The 22287-nt window shown below is 44.3% G+C and overlaps 1 protein-coding gene across 5 annotated transcripts in view; it reads right to left on the bottom strand.

Annotated features, from left to right (window-relative positions):
* Positions 1-22287, bottom strand: part of VPS8 (VPS8 subunit of CORVET complex) — a 282062-nt gene continuing 259775 nt past the window's right edge. For 4 of the 5 annotated variants that reach the window (XM_024768391.1, XM_024768418.1, XM_024768407.1 and 1 more), the window contains 2 exons: positions 4181-4261; positions 567-716 (listed from right to left, as the gene is read on the bottom strand). In XM_024768391.1, coding sequence (XP_024624159.1) covers positions 567-716; positions 4181-4261 — 231 coding nt within the window. Of the gene's footprint in view, positions 717-4180; positions 4262-22287 lie in introns of all 5 variants that reach the window. The other variant, XM_024768398.1, reaches the window with a different exon arrangement.

Below are 22287 nucleotides of genomic sequence, written 5' to 3'. Positions count from 1 at the left end.
AACACGAGGCATTTATTGTTAGAAATGGCAGATCTTACACTCGAATGGGTTTAAGCACAAACACATGGAAAGAAGGGAGGTGCCCCAGCTCCCGCAAGCCCTTCATTCCCTCCAACGCAGGTTTCAGCTGTGCTGCGGCCTGGCAACCACCGTTCCCAACCGTGCTGTTCCCTGTCCCAATGGCAGCAGGAGGTGACAGCCCTCCGTGGTGCCCACCAGCTGGCGGAGACAGGCTGCGCCGGACTCAAAACGCCATCTGCAGGAGCTCCGCCTCTTCTCCACACTTCAGGGAAAATGAGAAAAAGTCCCAACAGGCAAGATGCATTTTCTTAAATAACTGGATAGAGGTATGTGGCATTCATCTGCTTAATAAGCAAAACAAAACCGACCAGTCTGGTGCTGGTGCTGCGGCAACATCAGGAAGAGCCGGAGTCTCCCAGGGCTGGCGGGCGTGGAGCTGCCCTCGGGCCTCGCCCGGGAGCCTGAGGGCAGCGGGGCCAGGCCTGTCAGAGGGGGCCCTCCCCACCTGCTGGGGTGGTCTCGGGGCTCCAGGCCCGGGAGAGTCTTCAGTCCTCAGTCACAGGCGGGGGTACGAGCTGTAGCTGGAAGTTCTCTTTCTGGAAGATGCTGGTGAAGGCAGGGCCACTCTGGGAGCCGCTAAACGGCCTGCAGCTCTCGCTGCCACGCTTCTGGGAGAGTTCCGTAAGCAGAGCCAGCTGCAAAGGAGGGGACACACGTCACCCGAGGCTGGAGGGTAAGACCCGGGTGTGGACCCCAGAGCTGCATCTCGCTAACAGGCAATGGTGACTTGGCACAAGTTCACATCATCTGCTAGGGCCTAAATTTCCTCCTGTGATGATGAGGAGGCTGGACTGGGTAAGTCCTGTGGGCACAACAAACTGTGACACTTTCTGACAAGGGGAAGCTGTCCGATCCTGAACCTCCTTCACTCTGAGTAGTCCCTCTCCAGCGGGTGTGTGACCCTGTTGCCTCCGTTCTCTCCCTGTGGACACACAGCCTGAGCCGCGGTTCTCCACTGTCTGCTCAGCTCACGCCACACACTCCCTGTTGGTGGGTTCTCCTTGGGATGAATGACGATCACTGGCTCCGACCCCTCTCCTTCGTGGAACCAGGGCAGCTCCAAGTGGACGCCCAGCTGCCACTTCAAACTCAGGGGCTCCAGGCAAACTCACAGATGCCACCTTCTCCTCTAAGTGCCCTCCCTGCTCCTGTCCACCAGCGACACCAGCGCTACCCTCACTCTGTTACAGGCTCAGTTCTGGGAGACCTGCTGAGGAGGGGAGAATGTTAACCCAGCCCACTGGGAAACCAGGCTTGGGCCCTCAGTGGGGCCATTCCTTTGACCTCAGAAAGGCTTTCGGCAGAAGTACAGAGCCTGACAGCCTAGCCCTTGAGATGCCCTTGATGGTCAGAGAAGAGCTGAATGCCACACCCAAACTCCTACATCCGGAGAGAGGGCAGCTGTGAGGACCGAGCCATCACACACAGCAGGGCGAGCCTCTCGGTGTCAGCCTGCAGGCCCGGAGTCTGCGGAACTTCTAAAAGCCCCAGGTAAGTTCCCTGAGTGAGTGCCTTTTAGGCACCAGGCACCAGGACACTAGGTCCTTTACATGAATTATGTCTAATCCTCCACAACCACCCTCTGAGTAAACATCCCAGAGCCCTGAGAAGTTAAGTTACTTGCCCTGGGTCACCCAGCGATGAGTGACAGCGTGGGACTCGAACTCTGGTCCCTGTGACAGTTTCTGCTCAGCCGAGCTGCCTACGGTTCTGCCTTCTCTGGAGATAACTTGTCTGTCACCTGCTCTCTCCTCACCTCCCCTGCCAGGTAGTCTGTCTTCCAGCTGTTCTCCAACCTCTAGCAAGGGTTCTCTCCTCACCCAGGCAATAGTGGCAGAAGACTCACACGTGTCTGTCACTTCTGTTGAAAACTCAATACCAGTGACTGTGGTAACTGGAGAGACATCTGAAGGCCCCTTGGTTCAAAGTGCCAATTTATCTAAAATAATCCAGCGCCTGCTCCTGGTTCCAACACACAGCTATGGTTCAATGCATAATTCGTAACACAGGCTCGAAAGCTCCGACTGCAAACTCCTTAGCTGGCCCAGGACACGCAGGAGGTGGCTCCCTGCATGGACTTCCACTGCTGCCTGAGCAGGTTACAGAGTGGTGTCCCTCGCTCTGCACAAGCCCCACCTGTGCCACTTTCTGTCTTCTGTAACCCTCTCAGCTTCCCATTAGCATGTGGAGTTCTCTGCAAGGACTGTTATGTACGATGCTATAACACGACAGGTGACAGATGCTACGTAAACCCAAAGTTCTTTCACATTGACACTGCAGGTTACAGAGTGGTGTCCCTCGCTCTGCACAAGCCCCACCTGTGCCACTTTCTGTCTTCTGTAACCCTCTCAGCTTCCCTCGCTCTGCACAAGCCCCACCTGTGCCACTTTCTGTCTTCTGTAACCCTCTCAGCTTCCCATTAGCATGTGGAGTTCTCTGCAAGGACTGTTATGTACGATGCTATAACACGACAGGTGACAGATGCTACGTAAACCCAAAGTTCTTTCACATTGACACTGAAGTACACAAAAAATATTTTCTGTTTTCCAAGGAAAAAGATATTTTTGTGTTCTACTTCTGTAACTTAGTGTTCTAGAAATTGATGAGTCCTGAATAGTGGCTCAACAGTTTAAAGCAGCAGAACTTCCTTAGAATAGAAGGCCCAGAAACCCAACTCCTGGGGCAGAGCCTGGCTGGAAGTGATGCCAGTTCAGGAAACCTCCTGGAATAAAAGACCCTGCCCAAGACCAGCTCTCAAAGAGGGAACACCATTTTTCCTCTGGGCTGCCAGCAACCTAGCAGGTGTGTGGGGAGTGGGCAGAGGGAGCCCAGGCATAAAAAACAGCACATAGGCAGTCTGTGAAAGCCCAAGAAAAGCTTACGGAACAAATCTGGCCTGGCTAGAATTTAGGTGTGACTTGGGGCATGGAGGAGGTGGTAGAGTTTGGACTCCACTTCAGGTGATGGAGGGCCAGGAAAGTGCTGTAAGCAAGGGGGTAACAGGACTTTTGGGCTTGGAGATGGTGCCCAAGCAGCAGCCTGGAGAAGAGACAGAAGACCTGCAGTGACCTCTGTGAGCTGGAAGGAAAGGGGAGAAAGAGACAGGAGAGCTCCCTACTGAGTGGGTGGGGTGGGAGGGATGAACCCAGGGTGCCAGCAGGTGACTGCTTTGGGTGACCTGATGACAGAGGATGACAGCCAGAGACAGGCACGGGCAAGGAGGAACGGGTTGGAAAAGTTAATAAGTGCACTTCTGAAGTGCCTGTGGGGCCCCCAGACTGATGTTGTGGCATGACTGCTGTAGCCCTCTAAATCTGTACTCTTCTACAGCAACAGGATTCCAGCAGTTTTAGACCATGGCCTTTTGGAATCAAGACCAATGTCCCCAGTCTCCACTGCAGTTAGGTGTGGTCACATGTCTAAGTTCCAGACAAAGGAGGTAAGTGGAAGCGGTGTATACAGTTTCTAGGAACTATCCTTAAATAGAGGGCTTATGGTCTTCCTCCTTTTTCTCCACCTTGCTAGCAGGAATGCAGATGTGATGGTTTGAGCTGGGGCAACCATGCTGCATCATGCAAATATAAGCCATATGTTAGAGACGGCAGAGCCACAGAGTAGAAGAAATCTGGAGAGAGGTTTGTGGAAGATGCCCTGGGATGCCCATATTTACAATTCTATTTTGGTTAAGCCACTACAACTTAGCATTTATCTTTCATGGCCAAAGCAAATTCAACCAGTGCAGATGTCCAGCAGAGTCTGGGGCTTAGGGCAGATTTGGCAGTCATCAGTATAAACAGAGGCTCCCAGGTGAGGGATTAGGCTTATGCCTGCTCTCTCTGGAGGCAGTACAAACACAGATGCCCTTCTGTGTCCTCACAGCCCAGGGCAGGTAAGGGACAGATATCTTTCCACCTCCTCTGCATGCTTTGCCAAGTTCTGAGTACTCCCTGGGGTCAGGGCTCCACATAGCCATAACAGGGATGCCAGGGCACCTTACAGACTAAGGATGAGGCTGGAGTGAGGACCTGAGAACACTGTGTTACCAAAACACTAATTATAAATAGGGAAATAAAAATGTAAACCACCACACCAACATTACCCTAGAACTTCCTCGGTAGAGATGGCAAAGCTGATCAAATGCTTGGATCTGCTGTGGATCCAGAACAGGTTCTGAGGTTGCCTGAGAAATCAAAAACAATAAGGTTAATAATAACACCCATGGGCAGCCTCTGTATTTGGTCAGCAGTGAAACAGGATGCAGTGCTTCCTTCACTCCTCTGAAGAAAACCCATGCTACCAGCAACTGATAAGATATTTTACTGAACATGAATTAGAAATGGCCGTGTGCCTCCACACGCCCTTGGTGCCAGCTCCAGGCCGACAACCTCCCTATGGCCCCTTCCCATGTGGTCTCCAGATTTTCCATACTTAAAAACGAAGAGATATGGGAACATATGTATATGTATAACTGATTCACTTTGTTATAAAGCAGAAACTAACACACCATTGTAAAGCAATTATACTCCAATAAAGACATAAGAAAAAAAAAAAAAAAAGAGCTTCCCCTGGGGCTTCTTGGTCCCTCTTGGCCTTTACTCTGCAGAATAATTTAGCTGCACCCAGCCTGGCAACCCCAGCACTGAATACGGCCAGCAAAGATGCCCCTTCTTTGTGCTGCCAGTGGAGATACGTCATACATGAAAAAGCATGTCATTTCCCTGCCTCGTTATAAAGCTGGTAGCCACCTAAGGGGCTGAGATTTTAATCTGCTTTTGGGGAGGGGAAGTCTAACTTGCTTTTCCAGCAGTCTTGTTTTGTTCCACTGGTTACTGCGCCCAACACTGTGGTCCTACTCTTGGTGGATCAGATCCAACTCACAGCTAGAGGAAGAAATGGGATCCTGGCAGAGGCTGCCATAAGCTTTGGAGTCAGAGATGAACTGGAATACCAGTTCTGATACTAACCTGCTATGTGACCTTAGGCAAGTTCCTGCTCTGACTTGTGAGACAGGATAATGCTTCCTTATGAGGTTACTGAACATTAAATTAGATGAGGTCCATATTTAAAGTGTCTTTTACCTGCCTGCCCCCACCCCATAAAGGCTCAGTATATGCTGGTTTTTTTTTTGAGTTTATTTTTGTGTGTGGTGTTAGGGAGTGTTCTAATTTCATACTTTTACATGTACCTGTCCAGTTTTCCCAGCACCACTTATTGAAGAGGCTGTGTTTTCTCCACTGTATATTCTTGCCTCATTCATCAAAGATAAGGTGACCATATGTGCGTGAGTTTATCTCTGGGCTTTCTATCCTGTTCCATTGATCTATCTTTCTGTTTTTGTGCCAGTACCATACTGTCTTGATTACTGTAGCTTCATAGTATAGTCTGAAGTCAGGGAGCCTGATTGCTCCAGCTCTGTTTTTCTTTCTCAAGATTGCTTTGGCTATTCTGGGTCTTTTGTGTTTCCATACAAATTGTGAATTTTTTTGTTCTAGTTCTGTGAAAAATTATGCTGTTTTTTCTTACCACAATTTAGAGCCCCCTCAGTTAAACGATGGTGTGTTTCAGTGATGAAGGTGTTGACATTTGCGTCCATCCTGAGGGCTGAGTGAGGGCTCTGGGACTAAAGGGAGCTTCAAAAGGTGGTCTGGAGACTCGTTCTGTTTATAAGAAAGTCCTGGCAGGAACGGCCACCAAAACAGTGATATAAACAAATGCCTGCATCCAGGATGTGGAAGAAGTTCAGGAACAGGGGAGGCACAGAGCAAGTAACATCACTCAGAACAGTTACCATGTACTGAGCATTTCCTACGTGTCAAGCCCTGTGTGCTACGTGATTTTCGTGGATGACCTCATTAAACCCTCACAACCACTCTAGGAGGGAGGTTCTGCCATGTTCATTCTCCCCCACCCCCCAAAGATTTGAACTTTAAACAGCATTACAACTTTAAGAAGTTATGTGAACTTGTGTTCCAGGAATGACTTTGCTTCTTTTCTTCAAAATTTTCACCACCCTTAGGGGAAAAAACCTACTAAGTAGTAAGAGAGAATGGAAATAAGCACTATCCCTGAATGAATCATGCTAATGATTGTGAAATGACTTCACAGCTTCTTCTCTGTGAAAGGATCTGCTTCAAGACCAAGAGAGCAGCTGTCAATAAGGAGGCTCACAGCTCCTGGGCTTCTGTAATCCCACGATGATGCCCCAGAGACCAGCCCAGGACACAGCTGCCTCAGTTCTTCCTGATGCTCTCAGTGATGTGGGAATGGCTGAGGATGGCCTGATGGGAATCCCAAGCAGGGCAGCCAGAAAGAGAAAAGGATGGACCATAGGGGTCCTGCTTTTCATTCTAGACTCACACCTCTGGGTCTGCCAGACACATGGAGGGATCATCCTCTAATCTGAGAATGCTTAAACTTGCCTTGACACTTTAAGAAACACTTCTTCTCAATATAATTTGGTACAAAAACGATCCTATTCTTAGAACGTGTGTGGAGTATCACACTTCCAATAGATACTAAGTAAGACGCACAGGGGAGTTCCAAGCTAAAGACGAGGAGAAGGTTTGAGAAATACTGCAAACCAAGCTCAAACAAACAAGCAAAAAGAGAAAATATATAAATACCTTCGAGAGACTTAACACTGGTCCTCCCCCGATTTTCCAAATCCCTTCAGTACTACTGGCATGAACGGGGGAGCAAGACAGGCTAAGGACAAGGATGACACCTGCCTTTCACTGGCAGTTCAAAACCTCAGCTGTGGGGCCTGCCAGTGCCACAGTCCATATGACAAGGGACCAAGCTGCCCTGATCTTACCTTTGTTTATTCCCTGGTTACTCCGTGATGCAGTTTAACAAGGAGGGTCCAAGTGGAATGGCGTCAGGAGTGGACTAGGTAAGGCAGCAGGGGCTGGGGGTGGGGCTGTTAAGGCAGGTTAATTAACAAGGAGGTTGTAAAGGCGAAGGTGGAAGATGACAAAGCAGCAAGAGCAAGAAAAGGTCTCTCCTTACAGAAACACTTCTATAAAACAGCCCTTTGCCTCGAAGGGATAATGTAAGAAAAAAAATCTCATGAAATGTACTTGTTATGAAAATGCAGATGTACAGGCTACTTGTGATGATCCAATGAAGAAATTCCCATCAGACCCTGTGCTGAGAAAAACTGTGTTGGACACAGTTACTAGTTGTGTAGACTTGCTACTAATTGTGTTTTCTTTTTTGTTTCTGTCACTAGGGAGCTCAAAACTTTAAGTGGTCAGCTACATAAGTCTAGCAGCTGCACAAGACTTGGTGGCAAACATTTATGTGTGCTATTATAATCTGGTTTTATATTAGTTTCCATAGGCATACAGTTTTTTTTTAAATCTAGATCTCCTCATTTTTTTTTTTTTTTTTTTTAAATTCATTTATTTATTTATATTTTTGGCTGTGTAGGGTCTTCGTTTCTGTGCGAGGGCTTTCTCTAGTTGCGGCGAGCGGGGGCCACTCTTCATCGCTGTGCACGGGCCTCTCACTGTCGTGGCCTCTCTTGTTGCGGAGCACAGGCTCCAGACACACAGGCTCAGTAGTTGTGGCTCACGGGCCCAGTCGCTCCGTGGCATGTGGGATCCTCCCAGACCAGGGCTCGAACCCGTGTCCCCTGCATCGGCAGGCAGACTCTCAACCACTGCGCCACCAGGGAAGCCCCCAGATCTCCTCATTTTTTCATCCAATTGGTTGTATTTTGGAAGCCAACTCAAATCATTTTGGGAAAGCAAAGGTCAAGTCAGATCAGAAGTAGAAAATGCATATGACAAACCCACAACTAACATCATTCTCAACAGTGAAAAGCTGAAAGCATTCCCTCTAAGATCAGGAACAAGACAAGGATGTCCACCCTCACCACTTTTATTCAACATAGTTTTGGAAGTCCTAGCCATGGCAATCAGAGAAGAAGAAGAAATAAAAGGAATCCAAATTGGAAAAGAAGAAATAAATCTGTCACTGTTTCCAGATGACATGATACTATATGTAGAAACTCCTAAAGACGCTACCAGAAAACTACTAGAGCTCATCAGTAAAGTTGCAGGATACAAAATTAATACACAGAAATCTCTTGCATTCCTATACACTAACAACGAAAGATCAGAAAGAGAAATTAAGGAAACATTCCCATTTACCATCACATCAAAAAGAATAAAATTCCTAGGAATAAACCTACCTAAGGAGGCAAAAGACCTGTACTCTGAAACTATAAGACACTGATGAAAGAAATCAAAGATGACACAAACAGATGGAAAGATGCCCCATGTTCTTGGATTGGAAGAATCAATATTGTGAAAATGACTACACCACCCAAGGCAATCTAAAGATTCAATGCAATCCTGATCAAATTACTAATGGCATTTTTCACAGAACTAGAACAAAAAATTTTTTAAATTGTACAGAAACACAAAAGACCCCAGACTGCCTAAGCAAACATGAAAAAGAAAAATGGAGCTGGAGGAATCAGGCTCCCTGACTTCAGACTATACTACAAAGCAACAGCAATCAAGACAGTATGGTACTGGCACAAAAACAGAAATACAGATCAATGGAACAGGATAGAAAGCCCAGAAGTAAACCCATGTACCTATGGTCAATTAATCTATGGCAAAGGAGGCAAGAATATATAATGGGCAAAAGACAGTCTCTTCAATAAGTGGTCTGGGAAAACTGGACAGCCACATGTAAAAGAATGAAATTAGAACATTCTTTAACACCATATACAAAAATAAACTCAAAATGGAATAAAGACAAATGTAAGGCTGGATACTATAAAACTCTTAGAGGAAAACATAGGGAGAACATAATTTGACATAAATCACAGCAAGATCTTTTTTGATCCACCTCCTAGAATAATGAAAATAAAAACAAAAATAAACAAATGGGACCTAATGAAACTTCAAAGCTTTTGCACAGCAAAGGAAACCATAAACAAAATGAAAAGAAAACCCACAGAATTGGAGAAAATATTTGCAAACAAAGTGACTGACTGACAAGGGATTAATCTCCCAAATATACAAACAGCTCATGCAACTCTATATCAAAAAACAAACAACCCGGTAAAAAAATGGGCAGATCTAAATAGACATTTCTCCAAAGAAGACATACAGATGGCCAAAAAGCACATGAAAAGATGCTCAACATCACTAATTATTAGAGAAATGCAAATCAAAACTACAGTGAGGTGTCACCTCACACTGGTCAGAAGGGCCATCATCAAGAAGTCTGCAAACAATAAATTCTAGAGAGGGTGTGGAGAAAAGGGAACCATCTTGCACTGTTGGTGGGAATGTAAACTGATACAGCCACTATGGAGAACAGTATGGAGGTTCCTTAAAAAACTAAAAATAGAGCTACCATATGATCCAGCAATCCTACTCCTGGGAATAATATCCAGAGAAATCCATAATTCGAAAAGACACATGCACCCCAATGTTCACTGCAACACTATTTACAATAGCCAAGACATGGAAGCAACGTAAATGTCCATTGACAGAGGAATGGATAAAGATGATGTGGTACATATGTACAACGGAATATTACTCAGCCATAAAACAGAATGAAATAATGACATTTGCAGCAACATGGATGGACTCAGTAACCTCTAAGTGAGTAAGTCAGACAAAGAAAGACAAATATACAGAGAAAGACAAATATATGCTATCACTCATATGTAGAACCTAATTTTCAAAAGTGATACAAATGAACTTATTTACAAAACAGACAGAGATTTTGAAAACAAACTTATGGTTACCAATGGGGAAATGTTGGGGGGAAGGATAGATTGGGAGTTTTGGATTAACATATACATACTACTATAATATAAAATAGACAACCAACAAGGACCTACTGTACAGCACAGGGAACTCTACTCAATCTTCTGTAATACCCTATATGGAAAAGAATCTGAAAAAGAATGAATATACATATATGTATAACTGAATCACTTTGCTGTACACTTGAAACTAACACAACACTGTAAATCAACCATACTCTAACAAAATTTAAAAAAAAAAGTAGAAAATGCTACTGTTAAAAATAGAATCACGCTTTCATCCCCAGGAAGCATTACACAGATGAGTCTATTCCAGGCACAGAATAAATGGCTCTAGCCCCTGGAAGTTTGCTCACTGAGGCAGAAAGTGCAGGAGTCTCAAATGATAGTCCAACCCATGTTTTCTGATCCAGCGCTGTTCCAAGCGATTTCTTTCACGTGCATAAGAACTGCAGAAAGATCTTGTTAAAATGCAGATTCTGGTTACAAGGTCTGGGGTGGAGTCTGAGATTCAGTGTTTCTCACATGCTCCCGGGTGATACTTGGAGCAGCACAGCGCTAATCTGTACCTACAACAGCTCAGCACAGCTGGACTTCCTGTCCTCACTGCGTCCTAATGGGAGCAGGACACTCTCAGCTTATGGGCATTTGCCTTCTTCTGATTCGACTGTACCAAATCAATCAACCAACATTTCTCTTTTTCTAAGTGTCCCGATTAGGTATGTTGTATTCAACTTTCAATGAGTTCCAATACATCTTAGAAGCCCTTGGGTATAATAAGAAAATTTAATAAGATGAGAATGTTTCTGCCATATGGTTTATTTTGAATCCTACTGAATTGCAAGCCCTACACCTACTCTACTACATAAGTGAACGGGATTGTGCAAATTGAGGAAAGGAAGGCTAGGAGACTTGCCCAACACAAATCAAAAATTCACAATCCAGTAAGGGTCATAACCAGGACCTCTACCTTATAAACCCTAGTCCCCCTCTCCTGGGAGAAAAGCTGGAGTAACAAACAGGTAAGTGTGCACGCAAACACATACACACACGCAGACCCATAATTTCAAACACGACATGTCCAGATAAGTGTGCAGGGTTGCACTGAGTTCTGGCCTTGTCATCATCATATTCCCCTCTTGGCCCTTAAACTCCTTGGAGGTCCCAAGGGAAGGGGTTTTCCAACGACATCCTTCCGAAATTGAAAAACGTGGTTGTTCCATGGGTGTGAAATAACTGAAGGTGACAGGACCTTTCTTACAACACAAGCCATCATCCTGGACAACCAGATACTGAACAAAGGAGCCACTGCTGGGGCTGCCCTGGGACCCTCTGGAAGCAAAGGTGCTGCAGGACAGAGATGCCCTCCCTGTTCTTGGCCAGGCGGTGCTGTCTCTGTGGAAAACTATCTGAATACAATTCATCTGAGGTGAAACAGCAGAGCTCTTTGTAGACGTGCCTAGGACCCAGTAGATGCTTACCTGTCTTAAAATCCTTCCTGGAACAAGACGGAATATTAAAAAAAGGAAGCATTCAGGGAATGACTAATACATCACTAAGGTGAGGATTTCTGTACTCTTCTCCTTGGGTTGAGGGTTCCAGCAGTGAGGCGGGGTGAGAATGAGGGAAGGGACAGGGCCCTGGGCAGGCGGCTTGTCCAGAGAAGGCCAGTTTAGTGGTTTTATGCCCTGCCCTATGCAGGGTCCGGCCCACTCACCTCCAGGCCTCACAAATGGGGACCCAGTTCTGTTGTTCAACAGATATTTCTGGGACCTCTGCTATATCAGTGCCTGGGATATAAAGATGAGTAAATGAAGAGGAGCTTAAATGTCTCACAGATTTTGGGACATTAAAAACCCCACAAAAAGATCACCTTCTCCAGAGCTGATAAGCAAAGCTTGAGAGGTTACTGAGGTATAATAACCATATACAGCATATTTGCCCGGGCAGCCTGTTTGAAACACGCTCTCACATCATCTACATATACCATCAAAAGGTCTCTGAAATCACAACGTTTTTGGGTCCAGATTACACCCTTGCACACTTGAGAGTAAACACCTAGGAAGGCTCAGCTCCAGCCCTCTCCCCGAGCGCCCCCATCCCGTCCTGTCATGGCCCGTCCACAACTGCATTGTTGTGCTGTAATTATGTTTACCTGTCTCCCCGTTAGCCTGTGAACTCCTTAAATATCAGAACTTTATCTTATCCATCCTTTATTCCCAGTGCTCTACAGCCAGCAAATAAATGTTCAACAAACATTTGCTGCACATCCCACATCCTGTTTTCCTCTGCACTGTCCATTTGCTGAACATTCCACATCCTGTTTTCCTCTGCACTGTCCATTTGCTGAACATCCCACATCCTGTTTTCCTCTGCACTGTCCATTTTAGGAACAGGAGCAGGCAGTAGTTTGCTCTCGGCCCAGTGTGAAATCACTGGCATTTGTCTTCCTGTTTCTAAGAACTTGGACTTTGTAAAAAGATTCTTTGTGATTTCTAGCAGGTTTATCCTGTGTCTCAGTGAAATATCTATTTCATCCTATTTAATTCACTTTTGGGGAAAGTACTATTTTTCAAATGTCAGAAGATACCAACCCTTGTAAGAAGGAATGGAAATTTACCAAACCAGTGGGTAAAAGCCTCTTTCTGTTGTTGCTCTGGCACATCCTGTGCAGGGCCCTCTGTCCCACATGACCAAAGCCTGCTTCCCAAGTGCCCGTGATAACTGCGGCAGCAGGTAGACAAAAGCCTGGGCTCTAGAGCCTGCCTGCCTGAGCCCACACCCTGCGTCACCAAACACTGGCACTAAAATCACTGGCAAGTTACCTATTCTCTCTGAGCTAGGGGTGTGTGTGTCTGAGAAGATCAGGAAGGTAATGCACGTGGAGCATGCAGTAAACACCCAAGACTCAGTAAGTCCTCAATAAGTTACCAGTCTACGCACGATACTGGTCGTGTGTACCTAGTCCTAACATGGCCACTGAAAATGGAAAGAAAGGAGACATCAGAGCACAGTGCAGACAAGACTGTCCTGGCAATAAGAGGGATCGGTGGATGTTGCAGGAGAGAGAGAAGGGACAGTGGAGGGAAAGCTTCGAGAAAGGAGTGCCCCAAGGACAGGGCGCCGTCTCTCGCTCACGGCACCCAGCACTGTGCCTGGCACAGAACAGCTGTGAAATAATTATCTGCTGATAATTATCTGCTGAAAGGATGGGAAGGGTGAGCAGATTTTCTGCTTCTTACAGTCACTGGGGTGTTTCTAAACCGCCTGCAATGCAGGAAGGGGAACACAGGGCATGGCTTGCACAGACCTTGGCTCCACCTGGATTCTGTGATGACTAGTGAGTGGCCCTGGCCAAGTTTTCTAGCTTCTCTCAGCTTCTTTAGCTGTAAAACACTACCCTGCAGAATTGTGAGGATCAGAGATGACGTATGGTCCTGACACCTATTTGATGGTCAGTAATCGGCCACGACTATTGAGCCTGTGTTATCTCTGCTCCCTGCGGAAGCACCTGGAAGGAAGAGCACTGGGCTGAGATGCAGGAAACCTGAGCACTCATCCGGTCATAGCTCCCTGTGTAAGCTGAGCGGGTTGCATTGCTCCGCTGGGTCTGTGCTCCAATTTATTGAAGGGCAGTGCCACCATAGGCCACACTCTACCAGCCGGGGAAGATGTGGGCGCCATGAGACAATAGGCATTTAGGGCACGAAAGATTCAAGTAAGCTAGTGGTGTTTACTGAAGCTAATCTTGGATTTTATTGCATCATCAGAAGCAAACTAGGGCAACCAACTACAGACACTGTCACAAAGACCCATGATAGCCCTGAAGAGAAACAGTAGATTCAGTCTAAGATGCTGTACAATAGGCATTTAGGGCACGAAAGATTCAAGTAAGCTAGTGGTGTTTACTGAAGCTAATCTTGGATTTTATTGCATCATCAGAAGCAAACTAGGGCAACCAACTACAGACACTGTCACAAAGACCCATGATAGCCCTGAAGAGAAACAGTAGATTCAGTCTAAGATGCTGTACAGAGAAACTGATTTGCCAAATCAGTGTCATGCACAAAAGTGGGAGCAACAAAATTTGAACACAGTCTCAGTTTGGCGAATCCTTAAACACAAGGCACCCTACCTAGACCATCTAACCCACTAGCACAGAACTGATCAGGAGTGATTTTCCAATCGTAAGAGAAAGAAAAACATACTTGATACTATCTGCTAGAGCAAATTTCTTTCTCCCCATGTAATGAAGTCCAGTGATAAGAGCTGAAAATTAAACTGCAGCTGAACGTTAGAGGAAGAAGCAATGACAACCCTGGAAATGACCTTGTAACACTCAGCATTAAAGTAAATCCGGGGGAAAATGAGGCTCTGATGATCTGGGAGAGCCACAGGGAGAGGGATGCTGGGCTGACATAGTGACTCAGAAAGCTCAGTGACTCCCAGATGTGGTAGAAGTGAGAGCTGTAATTACATTCGATGCAAGGAAGAAAACAAACCAGGGCTTTCAGGATCCACGGGCCTTGTAACCGGCACATCAAGCTTGATACAGGAAACAACTATGATCCCTGCCACCCTGAAGGCTGGGTTCCTAGGAAATATGGATAATAACACTAGGGATTCTGAATACAGAGCCTTCCGAGTCACACACGCAGACAGGGACAGTCACAGAAGACTAAGCTCTGCTTGTTCGTGTCTTATTTATTCTCCACAACAAACAAGGTCCTGGAATCAAAATCCCAACATTTCCCTTCCTGATTGTCTTCCCATGCGAGCACATGACAGGTGAACCTAGTCTAATTCTGCAACACGATATTTGTCTGCACGCACTCCAGGAGCCTTCTACTGGCAGCTCTGTAACTGGCTGGCGGGGATGGGGGCACAGAATGAACGGATTGAGAACGGTATTGCCCACCTGCTCCCACCTGCCTTGGCCTCACTGCCAAATCCTTCTCTATTTCTAATAGAGTCAGACTTTTGCCACCACCTAAGCTGTTTCAAACTAGAGGTCCTTAATATTTAACACTCTTGCTAAAATGAAACTCTGACTTCAGAGGTAAGAGTGAAGCCATACTTCCTTCCCCACCTGCAAACAGAAAACACCTTTCCTAAAATTCACACCCACGGCACAGTTTGCTTTCACACAGAACCTGGCCCCTCACACACCCTCCTTTCCCAATGCCTCAAAACACTCAATTAGCTCAAAGCTAATAATGAATCAGGTGAAGAAATAATAAAATAAGCAGGTACATTGCTAAGCTGACTGGAGAGAGGAGGGAAACACCTGGCAGAACACCTCTTAAGGAGATTTCACTTAGAACCAGCTATAAGGGAAGAGAGTATTTGAGGTTGGAGATGGAAATGTGAGAAAGGCTGACTGAAAATATCCATAAAAAACCAAGACCTTCAAAACCACAATTAAAAAGAAAGAGCACAGTGACTTTTCACAGCAGAGGAAGAAAATGCTGGTTTAAGTCTTCCAAGGTGTGAAAAGGAGTAACAACCACCACTGCAGCTGACAGTTATTGAGCAAGTGATTACTGTGTGCCAGCGTGTTCCAAGCCCTGAACGTGTATTACCTCACCTCATCTAACCATCACAAACACCCCATGAAGTTGGTTCTTTCGTTACCCTCATTTTACCTTTGAAGGAACTAAGGTCCTGGGTGCAGGATGTGCCCAAGGTCACTCTGGCTGGTGGCAGAGCCTAGATGTGAACTTGGGCACTCCAGTCCCAGAGGTTTCTTCTACTTGCCATGCTCTTGGTATCGGTCTGGAAAAAGCCTGACAGAAAGTCACTTTCAAGGGACTCAGAAGGCTGTGTCAGGAGCACACTAGGTACAAACAGCTCATGCAGCTCAATATCAAAAAACAACCCAATCAAAAAGTGGGTGGAAGATCTAAATAGACATTTCTCCAAAGAAGACATACAGATGGCCAAAAAGCACATGAAAAGATGCTCAACATCACTATTTATTAGAGAAATGCAAATCAAATGTGTACTGCCTCACACTAGTCAGAATGGCCATCATCAAAATATCTACAAACAACAAATGCTGGAGAGGGTGTGGACAAAAGGGAACCCTCCTGCACTGTTGGTGGGAATGTCAATTGATACAGCCACTATGGAGAACAGTATGGAGGCTCCTTAAAAAACTAAAAATAGAACTACCATATGACCCAGCAATCCCACTCCTGAGCACATACCTGGAGCAAACCATCATTCGAAAAGATACATGCACCCCAATGTTCATTGCAGCACTACTTATAATAGCCAGGACATGGAAGCAACTGAAATGTCCATCAACAGAGGAATGGATAAAGAAGATGTGGTACATATATACAATAGAACCATAGCAAAGAACAAAATGATGCTATTTGCAGCAACATGGATGGACCTAGAGATTATTATACTGAGTGAAGCTAAGTCAGACACAGAAAGACAAATATCACACAATATCACTTATATGTGGAATCTAAAAAAAAGGGTACAAATGAACTTATTTACAAAACAGAAGTAGAGTCACAAATGTAATAGAAAACAAACTTATGGTTACCAAGGGATAAGGGGGAGGGAGGGATATATTGGGAGACTGGGGATTGACATATACATGCTACTATATATAAAATAGGTAACTAATAAGAACCTGCTGTTTAGCACAGGGAACTCTACTCAATACTCTGTAATGGCCTATATGGGAAAAAAATCTAAAAAAGAGTGGATATATATATGTATAACTGATTCACTTTGCTGTACACCTGAAATTACACAACATTGTAAATCAACTTTACTCCAATAAGAATTTAAAAAAGGGGGGAAGCACACTAGGACTAGCTGGGGTCAATATCTGAGCCATGCTCTTGAAACACTGATGGCCTCTCACCTCCTTCAGGGGATCCTTCACGATTCTGCTTTTTAGTTAAAGAAACTCATCCTACCAGGCCTATGAGGTCTCAACAAAAAGCCCAGGAGACACAGACAGCAGATCTGATGAATATGCTCTACAGCTATTAGTGTTAGGCCTAAAAGTGCATCTTGGAAGGCTGGGCTGCAGAAGCCCCGTGAAAGCCAACGGTGCTAAGGACCAAGCTAAGCTCTTGCAGTGAGACTTCACACGTGGTGAAAAGGCAGTTTTGTGCACACACCAGGACATGAATGCTTTCTGCCACCACAGAAAAAACTCTGAACTTGGCTGACACTAATTAGTTGTGTTGATACCCTTGACGTCAGTTATCTCATCTACAAAACAGAAGATACCTGCATAGCCTACCTCACAAGGCTCTTGTGAGGGGACTGGAGGGGAGGGAAGAAGGGGAGAAGGAAATGGAGAAAACGTTTCCTGGCATCTATTTAAGTCTCTGGCCTTATTCTACTACTTTCGTGTTTGATGTGTATATGAACCCAACAGGTAGATTTGATTGTCTCTAATTTACATGGGAGGAAACTGAGGTTCAGACATGTTAAAATACAATTTGTAAGAGACAGGGCAGCTCCTGATAATAGGTCTAACCCTAAACCCACTACCCACGTTAGCAACATAAGGTGCTACGAGTGTGTGAGGTACTAGGTACTCCCGAGGACGACCTGAGCTGCCCAGTGTGCTGGGGGCTGACAGGGCATCTGCCCAAGTACCTGTCAGGATCCTTGGGGCCATCCATGAGGTCAGTGCCACTAATTCTGTGTCACTATACAAGGGACACAGTATTTTTTTTTTTTGGTTGTCCACCCATTTTGCTCCCTCACAAAAAGAAATGCCCCCCAATTGGTTTAAAGTCTCTGACACCTGTATACCCTGTCTATGCTTGGCTACTCCTTGCCTAACCTGCTTTGAAAGGCAACAACCTGGGGAAAATCCATGGTGGCAAAAACTGACTATCTCATTATGCCTAAAAGAAAGGATTAAAAAAAAACCAACGGATTAGGCAACTGGAGAATGCAGTTTGAACTTTTAAATAACTAATGTAGTTCCTTGGTTAAATTCATGAAAACTTGCCTATTATCTTAACAGGGATTATTATTACCATTATTACAAAGGGTTGGTCATCTTGGTGTAATGGGAAGCTCAAACTCCCAAACAGATGAAAACATAATTGCTGGGTGTTGCCATCCCCATGTAATGGAGGCATTATCTAGAGCCAGTGTTATCTGGATACGTCAGGACACAGACCAGGACCATTATAACTAGAAATGAAAAATGAAAGTACCAGGAAATGAGGTGAATGACAACTAGGCTGGGACCCCCAACCTCTTTCCTTCCTGAGGGCACTGTCCTATGCAAATTTGCATTTTGCTACATGGTATATCGTGGTTCCTCTAATCTTGCTTTTTCTTTCTGTCAGGAAAGGACCAGAAAGATTTACTTTTATGGGAAGAACACTCACAAAGGAAGCTCTTTAGTGGTGTGGCATTTTCTGTTAGTCAGGAATCCCCCTTTGTCTTATTAAAAAAAATTAAAACAGGGAATTCATGTATGTAATTAAGGCTTGCTACCCTTTGATTATCTAACTGATTGTTGTCTACTTAAGAAGAAAGTCAAACCATTATCTTGATGGATGCCACTGTGGGGTAGCAATTATGACAAAGCTCTCCTCTAAGGGTAGGGTCATTAATGATATTTTATCAGAGTCGTGATTGCTGAAACATTTTAAGTTCCAGTATTCCTGCCCATTTTAACTGGGCTAAAATGATTACCTGATAACAAGGAGTATAGAATCAACTGGAAAAGCAAGTTTAACCCTGAAATTAGCAAAACCCGATTCAAGTTAACAACATAATTACAAAGCAAAGGAAGAAGAACACTGGTGCACTGTGATTGTACTCTATTTCGTTTAGACACCAGGTTGCTGTCTACAAGAGAGAAAAGCTTTGGGACCAAAACAAATGCCCCCCAATTGGTTTAAAGTCTCTGATACCTGTATACTCTATGCTCGGCTACTCTTTGCCTAACCTTCGCTTAACTGAAATTTATAGGAATTATACCCAACAGCTGTAGATTACACTTTTTTCAAGTGCATGTTCACATAGAGAGACCATATGCTTGCCCATAAAAAAGTCTTGATGACTTTCCAAAGATTTATATGTTACAGGGTACGCTCCCTGACCACAACAGAATTAAATTAGAAATCCAAAACAATAATGTATCTAAAGAAACCTCAAATATTTGAAAATTAAAATAATATATTTCTGAATAACCAATAAGTGAAGAAGAAATCACAAGGTAAAATAGAAAATATTTCAAGATAATAATGAAAGTATAACATTATCAAAATTTGTGGGATGCAGCTAAAGCAGTGCTTAGACAGAAATTTATAGCTTTAAAGTTTTATATTAGGTAAGAAGAAAGGCTTACTAAGTTTCCACCTTAAGAAGCTAGAAAAAGAAAAGCAAATTAAATCCTAAGTAGAAGGAAGACAAAAATAACTAAATGGAAATTGTAGAACTGACAAGTATAATACCTGATGTGAAAAACTCACTGGATGATCTTGACAGTCAATTTGATACTGCAGAAGAAAATATCAGTGAATTTGAAGCCATGACAATAGAAATTATTCAAATTGAAGCATAGAGAGAAAATAAGGTAAAAATAATGAAAAAGGCCTCAGTGACCTGTGGAACAACATTAAACTGTCTAATATATGTATAATTAGAGGCCCAGAAGGAGAGAGATTGGGGCAGAAAATATATTTCAAGAAATAATGGCCAAAAGTTTTCCAAAATTGATGAAAATATTAAACATATAGATCCAAGAATCTTAATGAACCCCAAGAAAAAAAAAAACATAAAGAAATCCACACACACACACACACACAAAAAGAAATCCACACCTAGGCATATCATTGCTGAAGAACAAAGATAAAGAGGAAAACTTGAAAGCAGCCAGAGGGAAAAAGGACATTGTGTACAAGGTGTTATCAGCTGCCTTCCCTGGAAAAAAGACACTAAGATGGAGATCTCTGTGCCAGCAGTTACTGGTGGGTGCTTGGAATGGAAACCTCTGGGGAAGTAAAGGATGCAGAAGTGGGCAGAGGGAGAAGTTAAACTGTGATGCAATCACAACATAGGCCCCAGGTGATCCCAACGAGAGTTCTGGAGCTAAGATGGCTTTGAAGAAATTGTCCTGCATTAAGACAAGGTGTTCTGGCCTTTATAACCCTTCAATCACTAGACATTAGATGCAGGCCACTCTCAAGAAGAGGCTGTCACTGTTGGCAAGATACATCCCCTTTAGCTGAGGACAATTCCTAGAGAAGGATGAGCTGAAAGCTATTGGCTGCTGAAACTCCCGGCAGCTGAAGGAATGAGTACTTCTCATTCTCCTGGAAGATGGGAGAACAGGGCACCCACAACATCCACAATAGAGGAAAACAATGGTAAGAATTACCACTAATGACTTATTAAAACAATGGAAACCTAAGACAGTAGAATAGCATTTTTAATGAACTGAAAGGAAAAGATATGGACTGTAATCATCATGGACATTTTACAAGTGTGACAATCAACAAAAGCTTCTCAAGGGGGGAAATCTTTATAGATCCCTTTGTGGAATGAACTTGTACTTTGGCTCAGAAGGTCCCTGGGTCCTGCAATACCTGTCCAGGACTCCTGTGCCCATGAGAAAACTATGCCAGGCATTTTCTCAAAGCATCAGGCCTCTGTGTGTTCTTCTCAGCAAGCTTCATGGCAATCACTGCAGTCCTTACCAAATATCTCTGATATGACATTGTAAATTATAAGGAATCAATACACTGGGTATATGTAAAACTTTTTTTTCCCGGGAATCAAGGTGGACGTGTGGGACAAAAATTGAGGCAATGCAAAGGTGGGTTTCACTGTAATTATTGCAGTAATGATTTTAATATTATTCAATTTCAATAAACTATCCTGTTTTAGGTAGTGGAGATTAAAAAGTTTTCATTCAAGATTCCTCCTCTCCAAATGCTTTTCAGCTATTATTGAATTCTACTCAGGTATATTTTCATTTTTTTGTTTTTTATATTTTCATTTTGTTCTGACACTCTCCATTATTTATTTTTGTACTTTTCTGCTGTTTGCATATTGAAAGTTACTTCAAAGCAGCTGAGGAGACAGGTGGGGTATAACACATTAAAAAAACCCCAACAAATAACAAGTTAGAAAGTTAGGCCAGACACTGGAAACAATAGAAGGCAGTTTATGCCAAGTACCAAATGAAGTATGGGTAACAACTGCTACAAGAATTCAAAGGAAGAGGTGATCAGGTCAAAGACATTTAAATTCAATGTTAGGAACTGCAAGTGAGCCCCCTGGTATCTCCCTAGTCTATTCACTCTGCTGCTATGCTAGAGGTTTACCTTCCCCTCTCTCTCCAAACTTCCAACATTTCTCACTTCCTCTGTATTCTCAATGGATTTCTCAGTGCACTAGAAAACAAGGAGGAAGACCGCCCCCGCCCCCACCCCGCCCCAATGCTCACCACCACAGCCACCAAGCTGCGTCCCAGGCAGAGTGGCCTCCATGTTGTTCCTGGGACACACTGGCATTCTCCTGTGTCCAGACCCTGTGTCTGCTGTAGCGTCTGTCTGGAACACTCTTTCTCCTCATGCTCACATGACAGAACCTTCACTTTTTTCATGTAGAAAATGTTAGCTATCAACCTTTGGTGACCACTCCTTTTAAAACAGCCATCTTCCTTTTTAGCTCCTTCATCATGTTTTTCCTCCACAGCCTTCTCAGAATCTGACATCCCATGTGTATACCCAGGTATCTTACCATATGTTTGTTCAATATCTACCCTCTGCCACCTGAATGAGCTCTGTGAAGGCAGAGGCTTGGTTTTGTTTCCTGTAGGATTCCTTGCACTTAGACCCATGCCTGGTGTACAGAAAGTGCTCAATAAATATTTTTTGAATGAATGAAGCAGAATTTGAGCTGCAGGTTAAAAACAAGGCATCACTTACGACGGGAGTGAAGGAAGGACATACCAGATTATGGAAAGGAGAGGAGGAGTAAATATATGGGCATGGGATTCATTATGTTTAGGAAAATGAGAAATTTCCTTTAGTTAAGGAAAGGAAGAGAAGATAAGGATGAAATGTGGGCTGGTGATGCATCAACAGCCTAGACGGTCACTCTAAACTTATTCAGATTTAACTTTGTTAGCAACAGGGAGCAACTGAAGTTTTCTCAGCACTAGAAAAGGTGGAGGTGGATGGACTGGAGCTCCAGGAGACAGAGACAGTGAGGTCAGTGAAGAGACTCGTGGAAGTAGAGGTGTGCACTGATTGGGAAATGACAACACTATTGAAGCAAATGGGAAGTATAGAGGAGGAGATGGCTTTGGCACTGTTGAAGAAGGCTTCTCAGAGCTAAAAGCAGAACGCAGAGAATTAGATAATCCTTCCAAAGATTGCAAAGAAATTTCTATTTAA

The sequence above is a fragment of the Neophocaena asiaeorientalis genome, unplaced genomic scaffold, assembly GCF_003031525.2.
Source record: "Neophocaena asiaeorientalis asiaeorientalis breed wild unplaced genomic scaffold, Neophocaena_asiaeorientalis_V1.1 scaffold225, whole genome shotgun sequence".
NCBI lineage: Eukaryota > Metazoa > Chordata > Mammalia > Artiodactyla > Phocoenidae > Neophocaena > Neophocaena asiaeorientalis.
The sequence above is the reverse complement of the archived record's forward strand: the minus strand, read 5'-3'. Positions and strand labels throughout refer to the sequence as shown.